A 15,361-nucleotide genomic window follows, 5' to 3' on the forward strand; every position below is an offset into this window, starting at 1 on the left:
TTTTACTTGAATTGTAGTGGAGCAGAAGTATGCAGAAACAAGTGCAAGTGCAATGAAACTGTACAAAGTAAAATAGTTGAGTAAATGTACTTTTGGTCTGGGGCTGTTTTTTAGCGATGCAAAGTTCGTGTCCCCACATTATTTTGATTAATGAAAGCATCTGGAATTATTTTGGAAGAGATAATATTCAAACAACCACCTGTTCACATGTAATGATACACGTTTCCTATTTTAGTTGCTTGATAACCAGATCGCCAATATCTTCTGAACACTTGATACCCGAAGTAGTTTCACTGAAAGCTGAGGGAGCCAGACAACACCTGTCACCCAGAGTGCACTGTTATTGCTCAAAATAACCTGTATAATACGACCTTTCAGAGCAAATCAGTAAAACTTATTCAGAAAATATGAAATTAGCAACCACTGATTATTCTAATATCAAGGTCAGATTAACTTGCTGGAACACGACTGTCCCAGATATAAGCACATAACTGCAGTAAGGAAAACTACACTTTTACACAGGGACCCTCTTCAAAACAAGGCGTCAGATATTAGAACCACCTTAAGGTCCCTCTCATGTAGGTGTTTGTTTTATCCAAAGCTCTAGCTCAAACTAGTTAACTCAGTAAGACTAGAACTTCCTAATGTGCTAATAAACAGACAGAAAAGTTAAGACATGGATTTGGTTTATTTGTTACTCACAGAAATGCATTCTTACTGCAGGGTTAATATTGCACAATACATAGCACTAATACTATAGGTTTCCTTTCAAACATATGAAAATACAATATGTATGTGAGCAAAGAGTAGCACGGTGACTCTATAGTGAGGAAGTGGTTGCAACGATCACATTAAAGCAGCAGCAGCATAGAGAGTGGTCACATGGTGGAGCTATTCAATAGCACAATGACATTTACATCAGGCTCTCTGATTCCTCCCAGTGATTATTATATAACCTGATTTGTTAGGCTTTATTATGATATCTACTGGATCTTAAAGGGAGAGGTGATGGGGAAACTCAACCCCAGAGGCAGGGGGTGGGGCAGAGACATTGGGTCTTAGCTGCAGGAGACTTGATCACCAGATCCTTGATGATCTCCACTGTACCAAACAAGGGGAACAGCTTCTCATCGAAGCTCTCGTTGTAGGTGTAAATGTGGAAGTGTTTGTCCACGTCGTAGAAGGACAGCTGGCCACGGTCGTAGTCGAGGTAGATGCCCACCTTGCGCGGGATGAGGCCGGGCGGCAGGGCCGTGAAGGGCACCGTCAGGGCCTTCAGCTCGGTGCCCCTCTCCAGCCGCAGGGTCAGGTAGCCCGTATCTGTGTTCAGGGACTTGAAGCCTTTCCTCAGGGCCGACTCTCTGGCCACGCCCAGCCGCCAGTCCCGCTCGCCCACCTCCACCTCCCAGTAGTGGCGGCCCGAGCCGAAGCCCTCCACCCCGACAGCGCACCACCAGCCATCGAAGCGCTGGTGGTAGTTGGGAACATCCTTCCTCTCAAAGCCACAGCGCATCCTCTTCTCGTCAGTGGAAATGAGCAGATCAGGGTTGGCTGTGTCCAGATCCAGAGTCACCTCCACTAGAGGGAAAAGTGAAGAGGTTTAAATTACCAGACAGGGTCAGTTACTTTTTATCAGTTATACTGACTAATAATTTGATCAAATGAATTAATGTTGTACCTGCAGCATCTGAGATCCAATCCCACACTGCAAGAAACACACACACACAGCTGATGTTACAGAATCAAAGGGCTGTTTTGTCAGTGTGGATACATAAGCTGTATTACCAGCATTACAACAACAACTTATTTACCTACAAGATAGGCTATTGTATATCTTCAGACAAAAGATAGTGTATGCGTACCAAAAAAACACACAAAATGTCCTAAAGAAAACACTATAGCCCAAACAGTAGTCCATAAGTGACACATATGCCCATACAGGACATGTAGGCTATCATCTCTAAATCATTGTCAAAAATGTGTATATTGTAGATCAAAATGTTGCATCAATTCAAATTTTGGGAGATTGAAAACTTCAACCTCTCCTTTTCCCTTGTACCCTGTTCCTGCACCTGGACCCAACTACAATTAAATATATATTTTGCCAAAGAAATGACTTTGATTACTACACCAAGCAGTCAGAGCAACTTGAGACCAGTGAAGCGGTTGTATGTAATGCTGATATAGAGTATATCACTCACCTGGTTGAGGAATGTAGGATACGGCACCTGGAAGGAGACAATAACAGACGCATAAGGAAGTGAAAGTCTCCACATTTACAATAAAATTCAACTTGATTCAGTATTGATTTACAAACCGATCTTCTGAGTCCTCTGCTTCCACATGAGCCACTGCTGCGGTATGGTGTCCTGCAAGAACACACCAAACAGGTTTGTGTTACACCTGCACAATGAACTGATGAACCGCAGATAATCCACAAGCAGCAAAGCACACTACATGGACTCCTACCTTATCTGGGCGCTGCACCATTAAAGTCCACATCACCAGCTCCATAGCAGTCAGCAGGTTGGGCGCGCGGCCCCAGCGCCAGGCTGACTGCAGGTCCTCCAGAACCTTTGCCACAGGTTCCCCAGGCCACACACTTTGCTGCAACGTGACCAATGAGAATAAAATGTGTCTATTGAGTACAGAAGGAGGAACAGAGTCAGGTGAACGGGACATGTTATTTGTATATTCCCACCTCAGGCTGAGCTCTCAGGTCCTTGATCCAGTTGAGGATCACAGTTTTGGCCTGCAGCAGGTCCTGCTCATTAATCATATCAGGGTGTTTGCCCTCATCCACCTCTGGCCAGCCATCTGTCTGCATGGGCCTCTTCTGTACACAGAAACACACATACCTTCAGTGAATAAAACCTGCCTGTACCTTCAGTAAGAATAGAGTCATATTCAGAGAGGCACCTTGCTCTCTAACATGGCGGCCCACTGGAGGAGGAAGGCCCTGCAGAGAGAGGCTGGCCAGGTGTCATCCAGGTTCCAGATGTGCTCCAGGACTGCTGACCTCTGCAGTGGCAAAACAAAGAGGAGAACTTGAGGTTGATGGTAGGGTTAAAGACAAACCTTCATGGTCTGCTGGTGCCTTGTTTGTTATAAAAACTCATAATGATTGTCTACGGCCAAAACACCTTCTGGTTTCATGAGTTAACTGTTACCTGGCACACTCGGCTGAGATCTCTAGCCAGATCCACAACAAACAGCTGGTCCTCATCCAGAGGCTCCCTCTTCTCCTTCTTGGCTCTCTTGTGTGATTCCTGCAAGAAAATTAAAAATGAAAGGATTTTCTGCAGCAAACAGTTTGGAAGGGGAACAGTTCTCAGCAAAAAAAAGACATTTGGAGGACATTAGTGCGGCTTTACAAGAGCCTCAGAGAGTAATGAGGTCAAACTAGAGAGGAGGTGGCTACTCAGCCTGATCAAAATGCACATCATGGCTCTGTTCCTGTCAGCAGAAAAGAAAGACAAGGGAGGGGGGGCCCTTCCCGACTCCCCAACAATCCTCCGCAGACATTAGCTCTGTCTTGTTAAATTAAACCAGGAAGGGAGAAATGCGTGCAGTCACATGGTACTAAAAAAATGTTGTCATGTCAACTGTCTGCTTATGTATCAAGGTGACCAGGTTTGCACCTTAAGCACACAGCACAAAACTTGTTACCTTTATCTTGGCCGTTAAGGTTTTGGCCGGCTCCACCATGAAGTGAAAACACTGCATCATCTTGGCTGGTCTGTCTGAGTCCTGCAGTGAATAACACAAATACATGTTAGTTTAGTTTTATCTCATTTACCAGCAAAAAACACCTATCCTCTATTTCCCGTTAGCAGCTTTGACAGCTTCACACAGGACATTACAAGTGTTATTTAATAATTGGCCAACTGTTTGAGGGTTTAAAATTCTGACTTTATGTCTTGATGCCCAAATGCATGATCATAGTGGTTTTGGTGACACTGTCTCATCTGCCTACTGGTCTTCAGTCCTTCAAAGGACACTTATTTGCAGTCTGTGAACTGGAACACTGCTAATGTTTACTTCCAAAACACCAGTGTGTCATGTAAATCATTAAACACATGATGGAAAGTTCACAGGGCCCTCGACAGAACACAACACCCGAGTGTGATCACAACAGATAATTAAAAGCGAGGGGTGTTGTGTCCTCGGCTTTAGCGGGCATCACTAAACATATAAAGTTGATAAAGGCAGATTATCTCTGATGAGACATGAGGGTCCGACAGGAAGTGTTTCATGAGGTCACATCAGAGGCCATAAGGGATCATTAACTGGAACAGAATCGGGCAGTAAAAGTAGGCAGTCTGAAACGTGACTGGGCCTCAGCTGCCAGTCTGCCTGTGTCCTTGTTAGTCTCTCCCTCTCTCTTTCTGTCTCACTTTCTCTCCAACGTCATCTGCAGAAGAAATACACAAGCTCAGTCTGTCTGTCTGGTTGGCACCGAAGCAGCCAAGACGACCAGTCTGAACAGGTTTTCATTGCCGACCCAGACTGAGGACGAAGTGGGTGAATGCACTTGCATAAATAAAGCTTGCATGTTCAACCCCATTTCATTCTACAAAACTAGTGTTTATCTACAGTTTCATTAAACACAGCCGTGAACAGACCTGGTTAGGCTATGAGTTCAAATAAGTTAAATAAACCAGGCAAATAAAAGAAAATAAATAAAATGGATGTTTGCTTCACATTAGCTCAGTCAAGCTCCACAAAGCTGCAGCACTCAGGTATTTGCACCACTCTTACTGTACTGCATACCTGTGTCTGAGCTTCATGTAACGCAGTCATGCTGATTCATACTAAGCTGAAGGCGAAAATACCAAATTAAATAAGATTTTATGCTAGAGTGGACAAAATATTGGCACTGCAGACGCTGACAACAAGCTACAGGACAACTGAAGAGGAATTGCACCGTCAGACAATTGTATTAATGTCGTGGGAAAACATGACCAAGCAGCTTTTGCAGTGTGAGAGCGACCCAGTTAGAGGCCAGCTGATGACTGCGCATGAGGTAAACACACACCTGCCGTGTGACTTTGCGGCAAATCTGGATTATAGACGCAGTTCGACTCCTTCTACACGGTGCAAACTGATTCATCTACAGCTTTGCATGTAACAGAATGACATATTTAACACATGTACACTGCTAATGTCATATAACTGCAGTCACGTCCTGCACGACAGCACAAATAACATGCGGTTGATCGTTACGCGCGCCTGACGCAGAGCCTACCTTTGTCCTCAGAGGTTTCAGAGGTAAAAAAAATAAGTTTTGTTCTTGTCTTGCTGTCAGAGCGAGCAGCCGCCCGGTCCAGAGAGTGTTTGGTCTGCGTGCTGCAGTGTCTGACCTTGTTTACATACCAGATTGACGCTCGGCTCGTCGGGCAGGTTCGGTTTTCTCCGTCAGTGACGAACGAGATTCTCCGGTGGACAAAGCGCGCAGCCATGTTTGTAAGGTCATTATGATGCTGACAGTGATTTCAGGCTGTATATTCTTTAACAATGGTGGAAAGTAACCAGTAACTAAGTACATTTACTCTAGTACTGTACTTAATACATATTTTTGAGGTACTTTACTTGAGTATCTCCATGTTCTACTTCTTCTCTTCTACTCCACTAAATTTCAGAGGGAAATATACTTTTTACTAATACTTTTTTATCAGAATACTTCTACCTCTGCTCTCTAACCAACTGATTGACAGTGATATTCAATATCATAAAGACAAAACACAGAAAACGTAAAAGTATTTGGACTTTGACAGAAGATAAAAAAAACCCCACTTCACCTCTTCCAATAGGTGCAAAACTTATTTATTGAAATTAAATAATGATGCCAGAGATGATAAGGACAACACAGCTTGTTGGCTAATATGAGACTAATGTTTTTGTTTGATTTGGAGTTTCACAAACAGTGATATCTTTGTCTTTCCCAGTGAGGGGGGGGGGGGGGGGGGGGGGGGCTCTATTCTGCCTGCGGACCTCGACTGGGCTTTCCAAGGAAATTACCCCTTTTAACATTAAAAACGGTCATATGATCCACTGATAATATAAAAAATATTAACAAAAGAAATGCGCACTGAGCTCTTCATTATCTGTTGAGAACTAAATACACTATTTTAATAGTATTCAATATTGTCATTATTTTGTTGTTTCTGTCAAGTTCAAGAAAGGTAACATTTACAGTCAATCATTTGAGCTATAAGATTCTTTTATTAAATAAGGAAATATGTTCACTGAATATTTAGCTAATTTGCAGTTGCCATAGATACTCAAACATTGTCCTTTAACAGTAAAGAAACAGCAAACTACATGTGATTGAGGCTCTTTAGATATCTGGAACATATCTGTGTTTATTTGTGCCAATAGAAGCCAAAATCTTATCTCTGATAATTTTTATTACTGAGACAAATTTCTGATATTGTGTAGTCTCATTGTACATTACTGCTGTTTAATTTTGGATCACAGAAAAGGCCCATGAGAGTTGGAAAAAACTGAAGAGCTTTCAAGGAGCTTCAATTAAAATCCGGGTGTTGCAAGGCTCAGCAGATTCATTGAAAAAGAACACAGTTGGACAAAAGTCTACTTTTTCCTGAATTTTCCTTTCTGTCTTTCACACACATATATACTGTACAGCCATGGAAATACTTTCAAAGGTCAGCCAACTACTGATCTTTATATGTTTGTTGAACCTTCATAATGTGCTACAGCTATATAATTACTCATTAGTCCATCAACAAAACAATAAAAGTATTTATTACATTTGTTTTCACATGAGAAACAATGAGGAGTCTCTCATTTTCCTTCAATAAATACAGTACGTGACCATGTGCAGGACAAACATCTGGCATGTGAACGTGGTATGGTTGCAGAAAATAACTTGAAAATAAAAACATGTTTTGACAAGAAACTCTTCATTGTTTTCATTTCACATTCACTCGGCTTCACTCTGAAGCCTTCTGGAGGACAGAACAACAGACTCAATACAAAAAAGGATCAAATGTTTCATAAGAGAGTGAGAAATCATCGAGTCCCATCTGCCCTAACCGAATAAAACTGAAGCAAAGTGGTAAAAAAAAACCTTTGTTGTGATACATGTCTTATTATAACTTCCTAGAAGGCACTCTCATTAGCACCTTTTTGTTAATTCTCCCTCTCGCAGGCTGAACCACATGCTACAGCCCTGCACAGCCTCAGCAGGGTACAGAAACATCCTTTACAGCAACTCCTAATCAAACAGGTCACTGATAACCTTACAAACCAGACAATGAGGCCTCTGGCTCAGGATCAGCAGAGCGCAAACAGCCAAGACAAGTGTTTACTGACAGAGTCTAATCAACAAAGTAAATAGTGGTTCCCTTTTTGGTATGTTGTGGTCATGTAGTCTTCTTCCCTGTCCTCTTCAAGATGTACCAGCCACCTCAGTAAACGTTAATATCCAGTGATTCTCTTTTGAAAGTCATCAGCATGGTAGAGTACAGGAACTGTCACAAAGGGTTTATAAAGGGTAATTTCTGTATTTTTAAACCTGGGCTCTATTTTCACAAATTTTGTGGTGTAAATTACGAATAGGTACTAAGAGTTTTGGTATTGGTCCATTAGATTGTCTCAGCCTCAACGGGCTGCAAAGGCTGCAACGTAATCCTTGTAATCCTTATCAATGTTTGACATGTTGTCAAACATTTATAAAAACAATCTGAGCCTGTCAGTGGCAAAAACAAGCACTTTTAGTGGACGTACTTTTGATGGACGCAATTGCCCCCAAGGATTATGTTGAGCCATTGCAGCTGAGGCGATCTACTGGACCAAAGACCCCAAAATATGTTAAAAAAAAAATAGGGCCCAGGTTTAAAAACAATTACCCTTTAAAATTCAGATGTGCACGGCCAAATGCATCCTTTCCTGAAGGGTGCGCAGCTCCTCTTTGGTTGCTTCACTATCAGCCGTCTCTCAACATAAAACTCAGTCTTGAGGTATCTGAATCAGCTCGTGTGAAGGATCCATTCATGATCAACCTTCAACCAACATTCACATTCTTTTGGTAACTCCGTCTGTATAAAGCTATCAAACGTCTTTCACGTTCATTAGGCTGCTTGAGAACTTGATCAGCATCACACAGGTAGAACAGTGCTGTTGGTGTCAGAGCTGACTGGGCGAGGTGTGTTGGGCCCTGTGTTGGTGTAGATGCTCTGAGGAGGGGGGGCATCCAGACCAGATGAGAGGATGTTGTATGGCAGCTCCATAGACTGGCGGATACTCTCTTCATATGTTGGTGGAGGCTGTTGGAAATCAAGACAAAAAAACAAGACAGATTTTTGAAACAGAGTTTTAAAATACCCTCTTTTATTAGGTGCACCTGTTCAGCTTAATGCCATCCAATACAACTGTTCTGGGTTGATTAATGTTTTTATATTAGCAATGGATCACTTTTCTTCAGTTTACATAAAAAATTATGAAAAACAGTTGATCGCAAAAAACAATGGCTCATAAGACAGAGAATTATCTTCCGACTCTGCAGCTCCCCTCAAGTGTTTCAGCATCTTTCAGCTCTTTGTTTTTGTTTTTACGGCCTGCAGCTTTAATGTTTTGGTTCACTCTCTCATCATCCTTGTTTCCACTCAAAGCACGTAGCTGTTGTCACTGTACACAACCTGCCCAGAACCAAATGACAGCAACTAGCTGGTGAACACAGTGGAGCATTTAAAGAGCCTGACGTTTCCCTCAGGAGTTGGTGGAGACCACAAACAGAGCTAAAAGGAGAGTAAATATTCGACTCACATTCGCATGGTGGACGGAAAAATGACAGCAAATGAATGCTAACGTCTGCTGGGTGTGTTAATATGTGTTAACTTTTTGCTAACATGTCCGCCAAAGTAATAATGGCATTTTGTTTTGTTGTTGCACTTGTTGCACTGCCCCCAAATAATGCAGGTTGAATATCATTTGGTAATGAGGTGCAACTGAATAAGATGCAATAGATGAAGTGATTCATTTGCTGCTCACTTGGTAACTCTTGAGGAAAGTTCACATAATGTGATTCTTACAAAGATTTCCTCTATTTTAATTTTCCTTCACTTGCTAGAAGGCACTGTCTATGCTACTTGTCTAATATACGTGTGCGAAGCCATTTGAGACTATTACTGTGATTTACAGACATAAAAATAAACCACAAACTTTAAGTCAGAAACTGTACGACCACCAAAGTGGTGAGCACAACATTCGTCAGGAAAATTCAAACATCAGACGCAGACAGACAGAAAATGTTATTTCCCAGGATGAGTGTGTTGCTTGGAAAACATCCTGAGGTCTAATATCTATCCCCAAAAATAAGTGGAACATGTTTGTATTTACATTACCAGTTAATTTGTCTCCAAGTCGGCTGCCTGGAACATATTTCTCTCCGATGCATTATCTTTCTGATCACAGCTGGCAGATTCACACTCCCCGACTGAGCCTTCTTATCTTTTAATTGCTTGGGGACCCTCAGGCGACAAGAGCAACCCTACAGCCCTGCCCTTTGTCTGATCCATGCACCACACACACACCAGGCCGCAAAGTTTTACTACTATCCTGCCTCAGGACAGACAGGGGTAAATGAAGGGGCCATCATTTGAACTCCTAGCACAGTCTAAAAGGGGGGAGGGAGACTTTTCAGTGACTAGTGATGGGTTGACTGGAAAGTTAGTGTGTGAATATGCTTTCTTTCTTTATATGTGTGTGTGTGTGTGTGTGTGTGTGTGTGTGTGTGTAAGAGATGGGCAGTCATGCTAGGGACTGTTTAATTAAAGAAAAAAATGGGAGGTCAAAGAAGAAAAAAAAACTGTAGAAGACAGGAGCACAAAGCTGCATTCCCGGGCACTGTTTGCACTCAGGCTTTAATTATGTTTGATGTGCCTTTTTCTCATTACCTTGTTTGCTCAAGCGTTGTGCGAGTCAAAAGCTCAGCGAAAGATCAACACGGTAAAACCTTGAAACGCGGCCGCCAGCACCATTCAGCAGAGAGCCTTAGATGAGCTGATAGTGCATCCTGTTTACTGCACTCTGAATGCAGTCTAATCTTTGAACAAGCTCTTGTTACAATATTGTATGACAGCGTGGTCATAATAGAAAGAGCCTACTTCTTATTATCTCCATTCATTGTGAAACTGCAGATGAGAGGCCTCCACAATAAGATGAGTTTTTATGAGGGGCAGCATTCTTTGAAACTCTAATAGGAGGCTCAACATCAGCACCTGAAATACTTCATTGTCAAAGCATTTGTGACTGTATCAAGTGCTAGGCCTAATCCCTAATTTAGCCGACCTCGGTCACAATGGGTCCATTGAGGCCGAAGCGGTCCGCGATCATCATGTGGATCTGCCTCTGGCGATCCTTCTTTCGGACGCTCTCATAGGAGGGGAGCCTCGGCAGGGGGGCCTCCAGTGAGGGAAGGCTGTAGCTGGAGGGCAGGCCGACGTAGAACAGCTGACCCGCCTGCTGAGACACACACAGAGGGGACAGTTATTAGGGACAGGAAACAGAAGCTTTTATGTGCTGAGGATTGGCGGAAAATGGTCCAAATATAATCCATTGTTGAAACCCACGTTGAGCCCAATCTACCCTCTGATATGTGTATTGTACAGTTTGTGTTATAAGAGGGAACTGAGAGTATGTCCTCATATATTGCAACAGCGCACACAGGAAGGAGGATGATGCTATGAGCGGCTAATAGCAGATGATGCCAGAGCACTGCTGGGCCCTCTCACCTGACTGTTGGTGTCATCCATGATCTGGGTCTGCTCCAGACAAGGAGATCCCACCAGTGTCTGCCTGCTGCTGTAGTACTGAGGAGGAGCATCCTGTAAAACCAGCAGTAATGACTGTCACAAGCGTGTCTCAGAAAGCAGAACCTTAGTTATTAATTAAGCTGTTTCCGTTACAAGCATCCACCAGTTTATGTTTTAACTATGGATCCTTGTTGCTCTGTCTAATACTGCAATTAGTCAGAAAAATCCACTCATTTCAGCCCAATTGACCAATTTTCATGCCTTGTTTAATCACTGTAGACGCCGACTTGTTTGGCAATACCATAAATTCTCTAATCAATAAGACGACCACCCTCCGATTTCCGTGCCTCCTCCCAGTCCCACCCCCTCTAAAACAAGACGTGTCAGGGTCTCACTGTATGAGGTGCAGGAATCCTGAAGAAGAAAAAAAAGAGCTGCCAGGAAAACTAGGTAATTGCCTCGGGTCTAAATGAGTCTCCTTTGTGTGGAGAACAATGTGGTGTCCTACTGTGTCATCAGGGTCCCTAGGCAACAAACCACACCGTGTGGTCTTTTCAGTGTCTCTCTATTCCCCTTGTAACTGCAGCAGGTACCTCTTAACGAGCACACTCCAACACACATTATGGCCTCGTATGTCACTTGGGCCGCCATTAACAACAAAGTCAATTTGTTGCCTGACTGAGATTTAAATCCAGCGTGTGGATAAGAGATGTCAGGACAACGTTTGCTGCTATTACTGAGGAGATTTCCTCCGACTAAAAGGCAGCGAGTGGAAGCTCAGCATGCAATAACACTGAGTAGCATTGAAATATCAGATTTATCATTTTCCCAGGCCTGTTAAACAATGACATCACTCACACTTAGAGTGACGCACTCTAACGACCTTTGCCATAACCCTCACATCAGGGATGACACCGAAAAGGTGATGTCAAAGGTCACTTTCGCTCACTGGTTTGTACTTTTAAAAGAGGCCAAAAAAAAAGTCTGTAGGAAAGAGAAAAAGAAGGAGACTTGTCCTTTTGTCTCCTGCCATTGATTCAGTCAGTGTGAAAAAGCACAACCGTGTAAAATCAGTGTTGAAGTCGGGGGAGGACCCCAGCGGCAGTGTGTCTTTTTCACCGCCGCAACCTAAAGGAGATCCATTGTCCCCCTTGTGTTCCCAACACCCACAGTGGGGTCTGCCCACTATTCATGGTGCAAACTGAAGCAGGGAAAGGTATGTGACTATGAAGTTGAAGACATGAAATGTCCCACAGGAGCACAATGAAAGAGTGTGTGTTTTCCGTCGTGGAAAGACGAACCTTCACTTTCTGTCTCCTTAAAATAAAAAAAAACACAAAAGCCTTTTTCTTTTTCAATCGAATACATCAGAAAAACATCTTAATCATACCAGAACAAATGAAACAAACACCACAATATGGGCGCAGACTTTGGCACACTCTACACTCAGTGTTTACAGTCTGTCACGTGCAGTAAGTTAATGCAGCCAGTGTCATCTTATCAGTCACGCCGTGTATGGATACAGCTGTAACTAGAGGTCAGCGTGGCCAGTTCGTACCAGTGAAACACTCTGTTACTTCCTTAAATGGGACAACAGAGCTTCTCCATTAAAACCACAGCCGAACAGATCAACATCCTGTCTGTTGAGGGGTGGGGGTGTGGGGGTGTGGGGTGGTGGGAGGGGTGGTGGTATGAGTTATGTCTCTGTAACTGGAAGATAACACTCAAACTTCTCTGCAATCCGAAGATAACACTCAAACTTCTCCCGTGGGACTTACGGAGGTGAGAAACAAGTCAGGAAGAGGAAGCAGAGAGAACAGGGCAGCCAATGAAAAGTTACCTCTGTGGAGTGTTTACATTTCTTTCTCACCTCATCCTGAAACCATCGCCTGCAGCTCTTACACACATTAAAGCAGCTATCTTTAGTAGATAGACAGATATGTGGTGTTGGAGGTGTGGTGTCTACAACAAAAAATTTGATTAATATTGATGTAAAATGTCCCACTCCCCCTTAAAAAAAAACTAAAAGATTAGGTTGTTTTGCTTCACCTGCTATGCTGATGTTAGGAACAAAATCTGATTTGCAGTGATTTAATTACGCTGGTGCCGACCTAGCATCAATATGCGTGGTAAGTGCTAATTCTGTCCAATTCCATTAGAGTCACCATGGCACCCAAGAGATATTTCTGGAGGGCAGCTAATTTTACTGAAGCAAATCCATTGCCTGACAATGATCATATCAGGTTTATTCTAGTCCTTTTTCCCACAGCCGTGCAAATTGAATCTGACACTTCTTAATGGCGCTACACTGGGTGCACATCTGAGTCCTCTCTCTCAACAACTGTGCTGGATCAGGATCAAAAACTGAACAGCTCAAAAGCCACTTTCTCCCTTTTGTTTTGTTTTGTTTTGTTTTGTTTTCTAAGAGCTTACCATATCTGCATGTGGCCCCTGATAGGAGCGGAGTTTGCAGCACTGAGGATCCTTGCGGTAAATAATGGACAGCAACACCACGATAACCACAAAGAACACCAGAGAAGAAACTGTTTGGAAGCAGGAGAGAAGGAAACGTTTGTCAATCGCAGTTGAACAGACATTGTGTCTTTTCTGGCTCTATCACTGACCGGCCTGAAACAACTTGTACAAGAACAGCTTTAGTTTTAGGTAAATGAAATGTAAGTTCACTTTTAACACTTTTGATTGACAGTCTGAATTTTTGAAACACTTGGTGTAGGTGTAATTTCTCTCCTGTCTATCAAAAGCAATGACAGCTTGAAAATAATAAGACCTGATAGACTAATTCTTGTCATTAACTATAATTATGGTTTGGAGCTTTGAGTGCAATTTATGACAATCAAATTAGCTGCTATCTTCTGTCACCACATGTGGAACATTAAAAAAAAAAAAAGAAGAAAGAAATGATCTAGCACAGCTGTTATCACACTGCTGCAGTGAGGCTAGATTAAGTGCAAAGTAAAAAGCAATGTCCAGACAGATGTTTCTCGTCCTCAGATCTGTTGGATTAAAAAGGACATATTTTAAAAGATATCTGGCAGAATCTTATTCCCTTTTAACATTTGTTGACACTTTTAAAGGTTTTACTTACAGGATGCAGCGACCACTGTGAGCTGATCCGATGTCAGCTGTGAGGAAGGAATGGTTGGACTTGCGGTTGTGGACATTTCCTCTGTGTATACTGTTAATGTTCCCTTCAGAAATCCTCCTGAACTCATGAGGCTCAACACAAAGGCTCTCATCTTCTATATCTATACAACAGAGGAGACCAGGAGACCAGCTCTGTTGTTGCTCTTCTTCATTGTCTGCTCGGTCCCGGACAGGGTGACACAGTCCACATGCGCTCTGCAAGTCGGATGGAAACTCTCCGCTCGGTAAACAAGCCACAGCGCGTGTGAAGGCGCACGGACGTCCTCTCCTCTATACCTCTCCCAATAACGTGACGTCGCTCTGGCACAACGCAGGACGGCAGCAGAGTTTATTTTATGGTTTATGGCAGCCAACACACTTATTACTCCGGCTAATTGACATGGATGTGCAGAGGAGATGTCTGACTTGGAAAAAGGCTCCCAAAAACAGAAATATAAGACTTAATATCCGTGCGTAATTCCAACATGTAGCCGATATTCTTTATTATGCTGAGAGTACAAACAGTCAAAGCTATGTTCAGAAAGTAGTCAACTGCTGCTGCTGCTGCTGCTGCTGCTGTTTCCTCCGCCGTCTGATCACTGGCACCCAGACCAGTAGGTTAACACACTGGATGCCTGAGCCGGAGTCCCGTTACCCTGGAGACTGTGGGGGTCCCGTCCTGGGATGGTTTCTATACAGACAAAGAGCCAGATTGTAGCATTAATATTCATGGCTGGAAACTATGATAAAATATTCCTTCTTTTTCAACTTAAACTACCAGTCGACACCATTTAAATTGCATTTTGTTTTGCAATTTGTTTTGGTTGAATCTCAAGCATTGCCTTGAGAATAGAGGACTGATTGTGTTGGACTTTTATTTATTTCATTTAAATCAGAAGTGGCCATGACCTTGATCTTCCATGTAGACACTCAAAGTAGATCAAATCTTAAGTGTAGTGTAAGGCAATAGTAAAGAACCTCCTCATGTACTACAATCATGTACTGAAAACATATATAAAGAATACAGATAAACCAAGAAGTTTAAGTAATGTGCATGAAAATATATCAGAAATCGTGGTTTATTCATGGTGACCAGTGTGGATTTATTAAGGAGAGGATTTGATCTTATATGGTAACCACATTTAACTGTATGCACCCTCTGGAGTATGTTCTCCACAGATCTGGCTTTTGATCCAGATCATTTGAACCTTCTGTGATAAAGTTCTGCTGCATGTTAGGAGGGAACATCAAATGAGAGCTAAGTTATTTGGCGGTCCTCAGAGAATGAAAGAGTTCACAGACAGCGTGACTATTGGTTTGATTTACTTGTAAAAACAACCTTTTAAAAAAAGATGATTTAGTCATGATCTACAAAACACACTAAATCCAAGATATAACATCAAAGGGAGAATGTTTCTTTCAAAAATTGTCCCAAAATG

The 15,361-nt window shown here is 42.6% G+C and overlaps 2 protein-coding genes across 2 annotated transcripts; both read right to left on the reverse strand.

Annotated features, from left to right (window-relative positions):
* Positions 1 to 669: 669 nt before the first annotated feature.
* On the reverse strand, positions 670 to 5,341 carry LOC139300286 (butyrophilin subfamily 3 member A3). Its single transcript, XM_070923325.1, has 10 exons — positions 5,249 to 5,341; positions 3,670 to 3,750; positions 3,171 to 3,269; positions 2,920 to 3,021; positions 2,702 to 2,836; positions 2,470 to 2,607; positions 2,318 to 2,369; positions 2,202 to 2,228; positions 1,679 to 1,705; positions 670 to 1,578 (listed from the first exon to the last, which is right to left on the reverse strand). Exons 2-10 carry the CDS (start codon positions 3,727 to 3,729, stop codon positions 1,019 to 1,021), a joined length of 1,200 nt encoding a protein of 399 aa, XP_070779426.1. The 5' UTR covers positions 3,730 to 3,750; positions 5,249 to 5,341; the 3' UTR covers positions 670 to 1,018.
* A 2,782-nt stretch (positions 5,342 to 8,123) lies between these two features.
* Positions 8,124 to 14,035, reverse strand: LOC139299934 (uncharacterized). The gene is made up of 5 exons (XM_070922889.1): positions 13,885 to 14,035; positions 13,212 to 13,321; positions 10,758 to 10,850; positions 10,315 to 10,488; positions 8,124 to 8,291 (listed from the first exon to the last, which is right to left on the reverse strand). The coding sequence occupies exons 1-5, from the start codon at positions 14,033 to 14,035 to the stop codon at positions 8,124 to 8,126; spliced, it is 696 nt and encodes a 231-aa protein (XP_070778990.1).
* Positions 14,036 to 15,361: the final 1,326 nt, after the last annotated feature.

This window comes from Enoplosus armatus, chromosome 17 (assembly GCF_043641665.1).
Source record: "Enoplosus armatus isolate fEnoArm2 chromosome 17, fEnoArm2.hap1, whole genome shotgun sequence".
Taxonomy (NCBI): domain Eukaryota; kingdom Metazoa; phylum Chordata; class Actinopteri; order Centrarchiformes; family Enoplosidae; genus Enoplosus; species Enoplosus armatus.

Coding starts and splice junctions, on each gene's coding strand:
- LOC139300286 (XM_070923325.1), bottom strand. CDS start 3,729: ATGATGCAGTGTTTTCACTTCATGGTGGAGCCGGCCAAAACCTTAACG. Junction 3,270..3,669: donor CCTTAACGGCCAAGATAAAG/GTAACAAGTTTT, acceptor ATTTTCTTGCAG/GAATCACACAAGAGAGCCAA. Junction 2,229..2,317: donor GCAGAGGACTCAGAAGATCG/GTTTGTAAATCA, acceptor GTCTCCTTCCAG/GTGCCGTATCCTACATTCCT.
- LOC139299934 (XM_070922889.1), bottom strand. CDS start 14,035: ATGAGAGCCTTTGTGTTGAGCCTCATGAGTTCAGGAGGATTTCTGAAG. Junction 13,322..13,884: donor CACAGTGGTCGCTGCATCCT/GTAAGTAAAACC, acceptor GCTTCCAAACAG/TTTCTTCTCTGGTGTTCTTT. Junction 10,851..13,211: donor AGGGGCCACATGCAGATATG/GTAAGCTCTTAG, acceptor CTGGTTTTACAG/GATGCTCCTCCTCAGTACTA.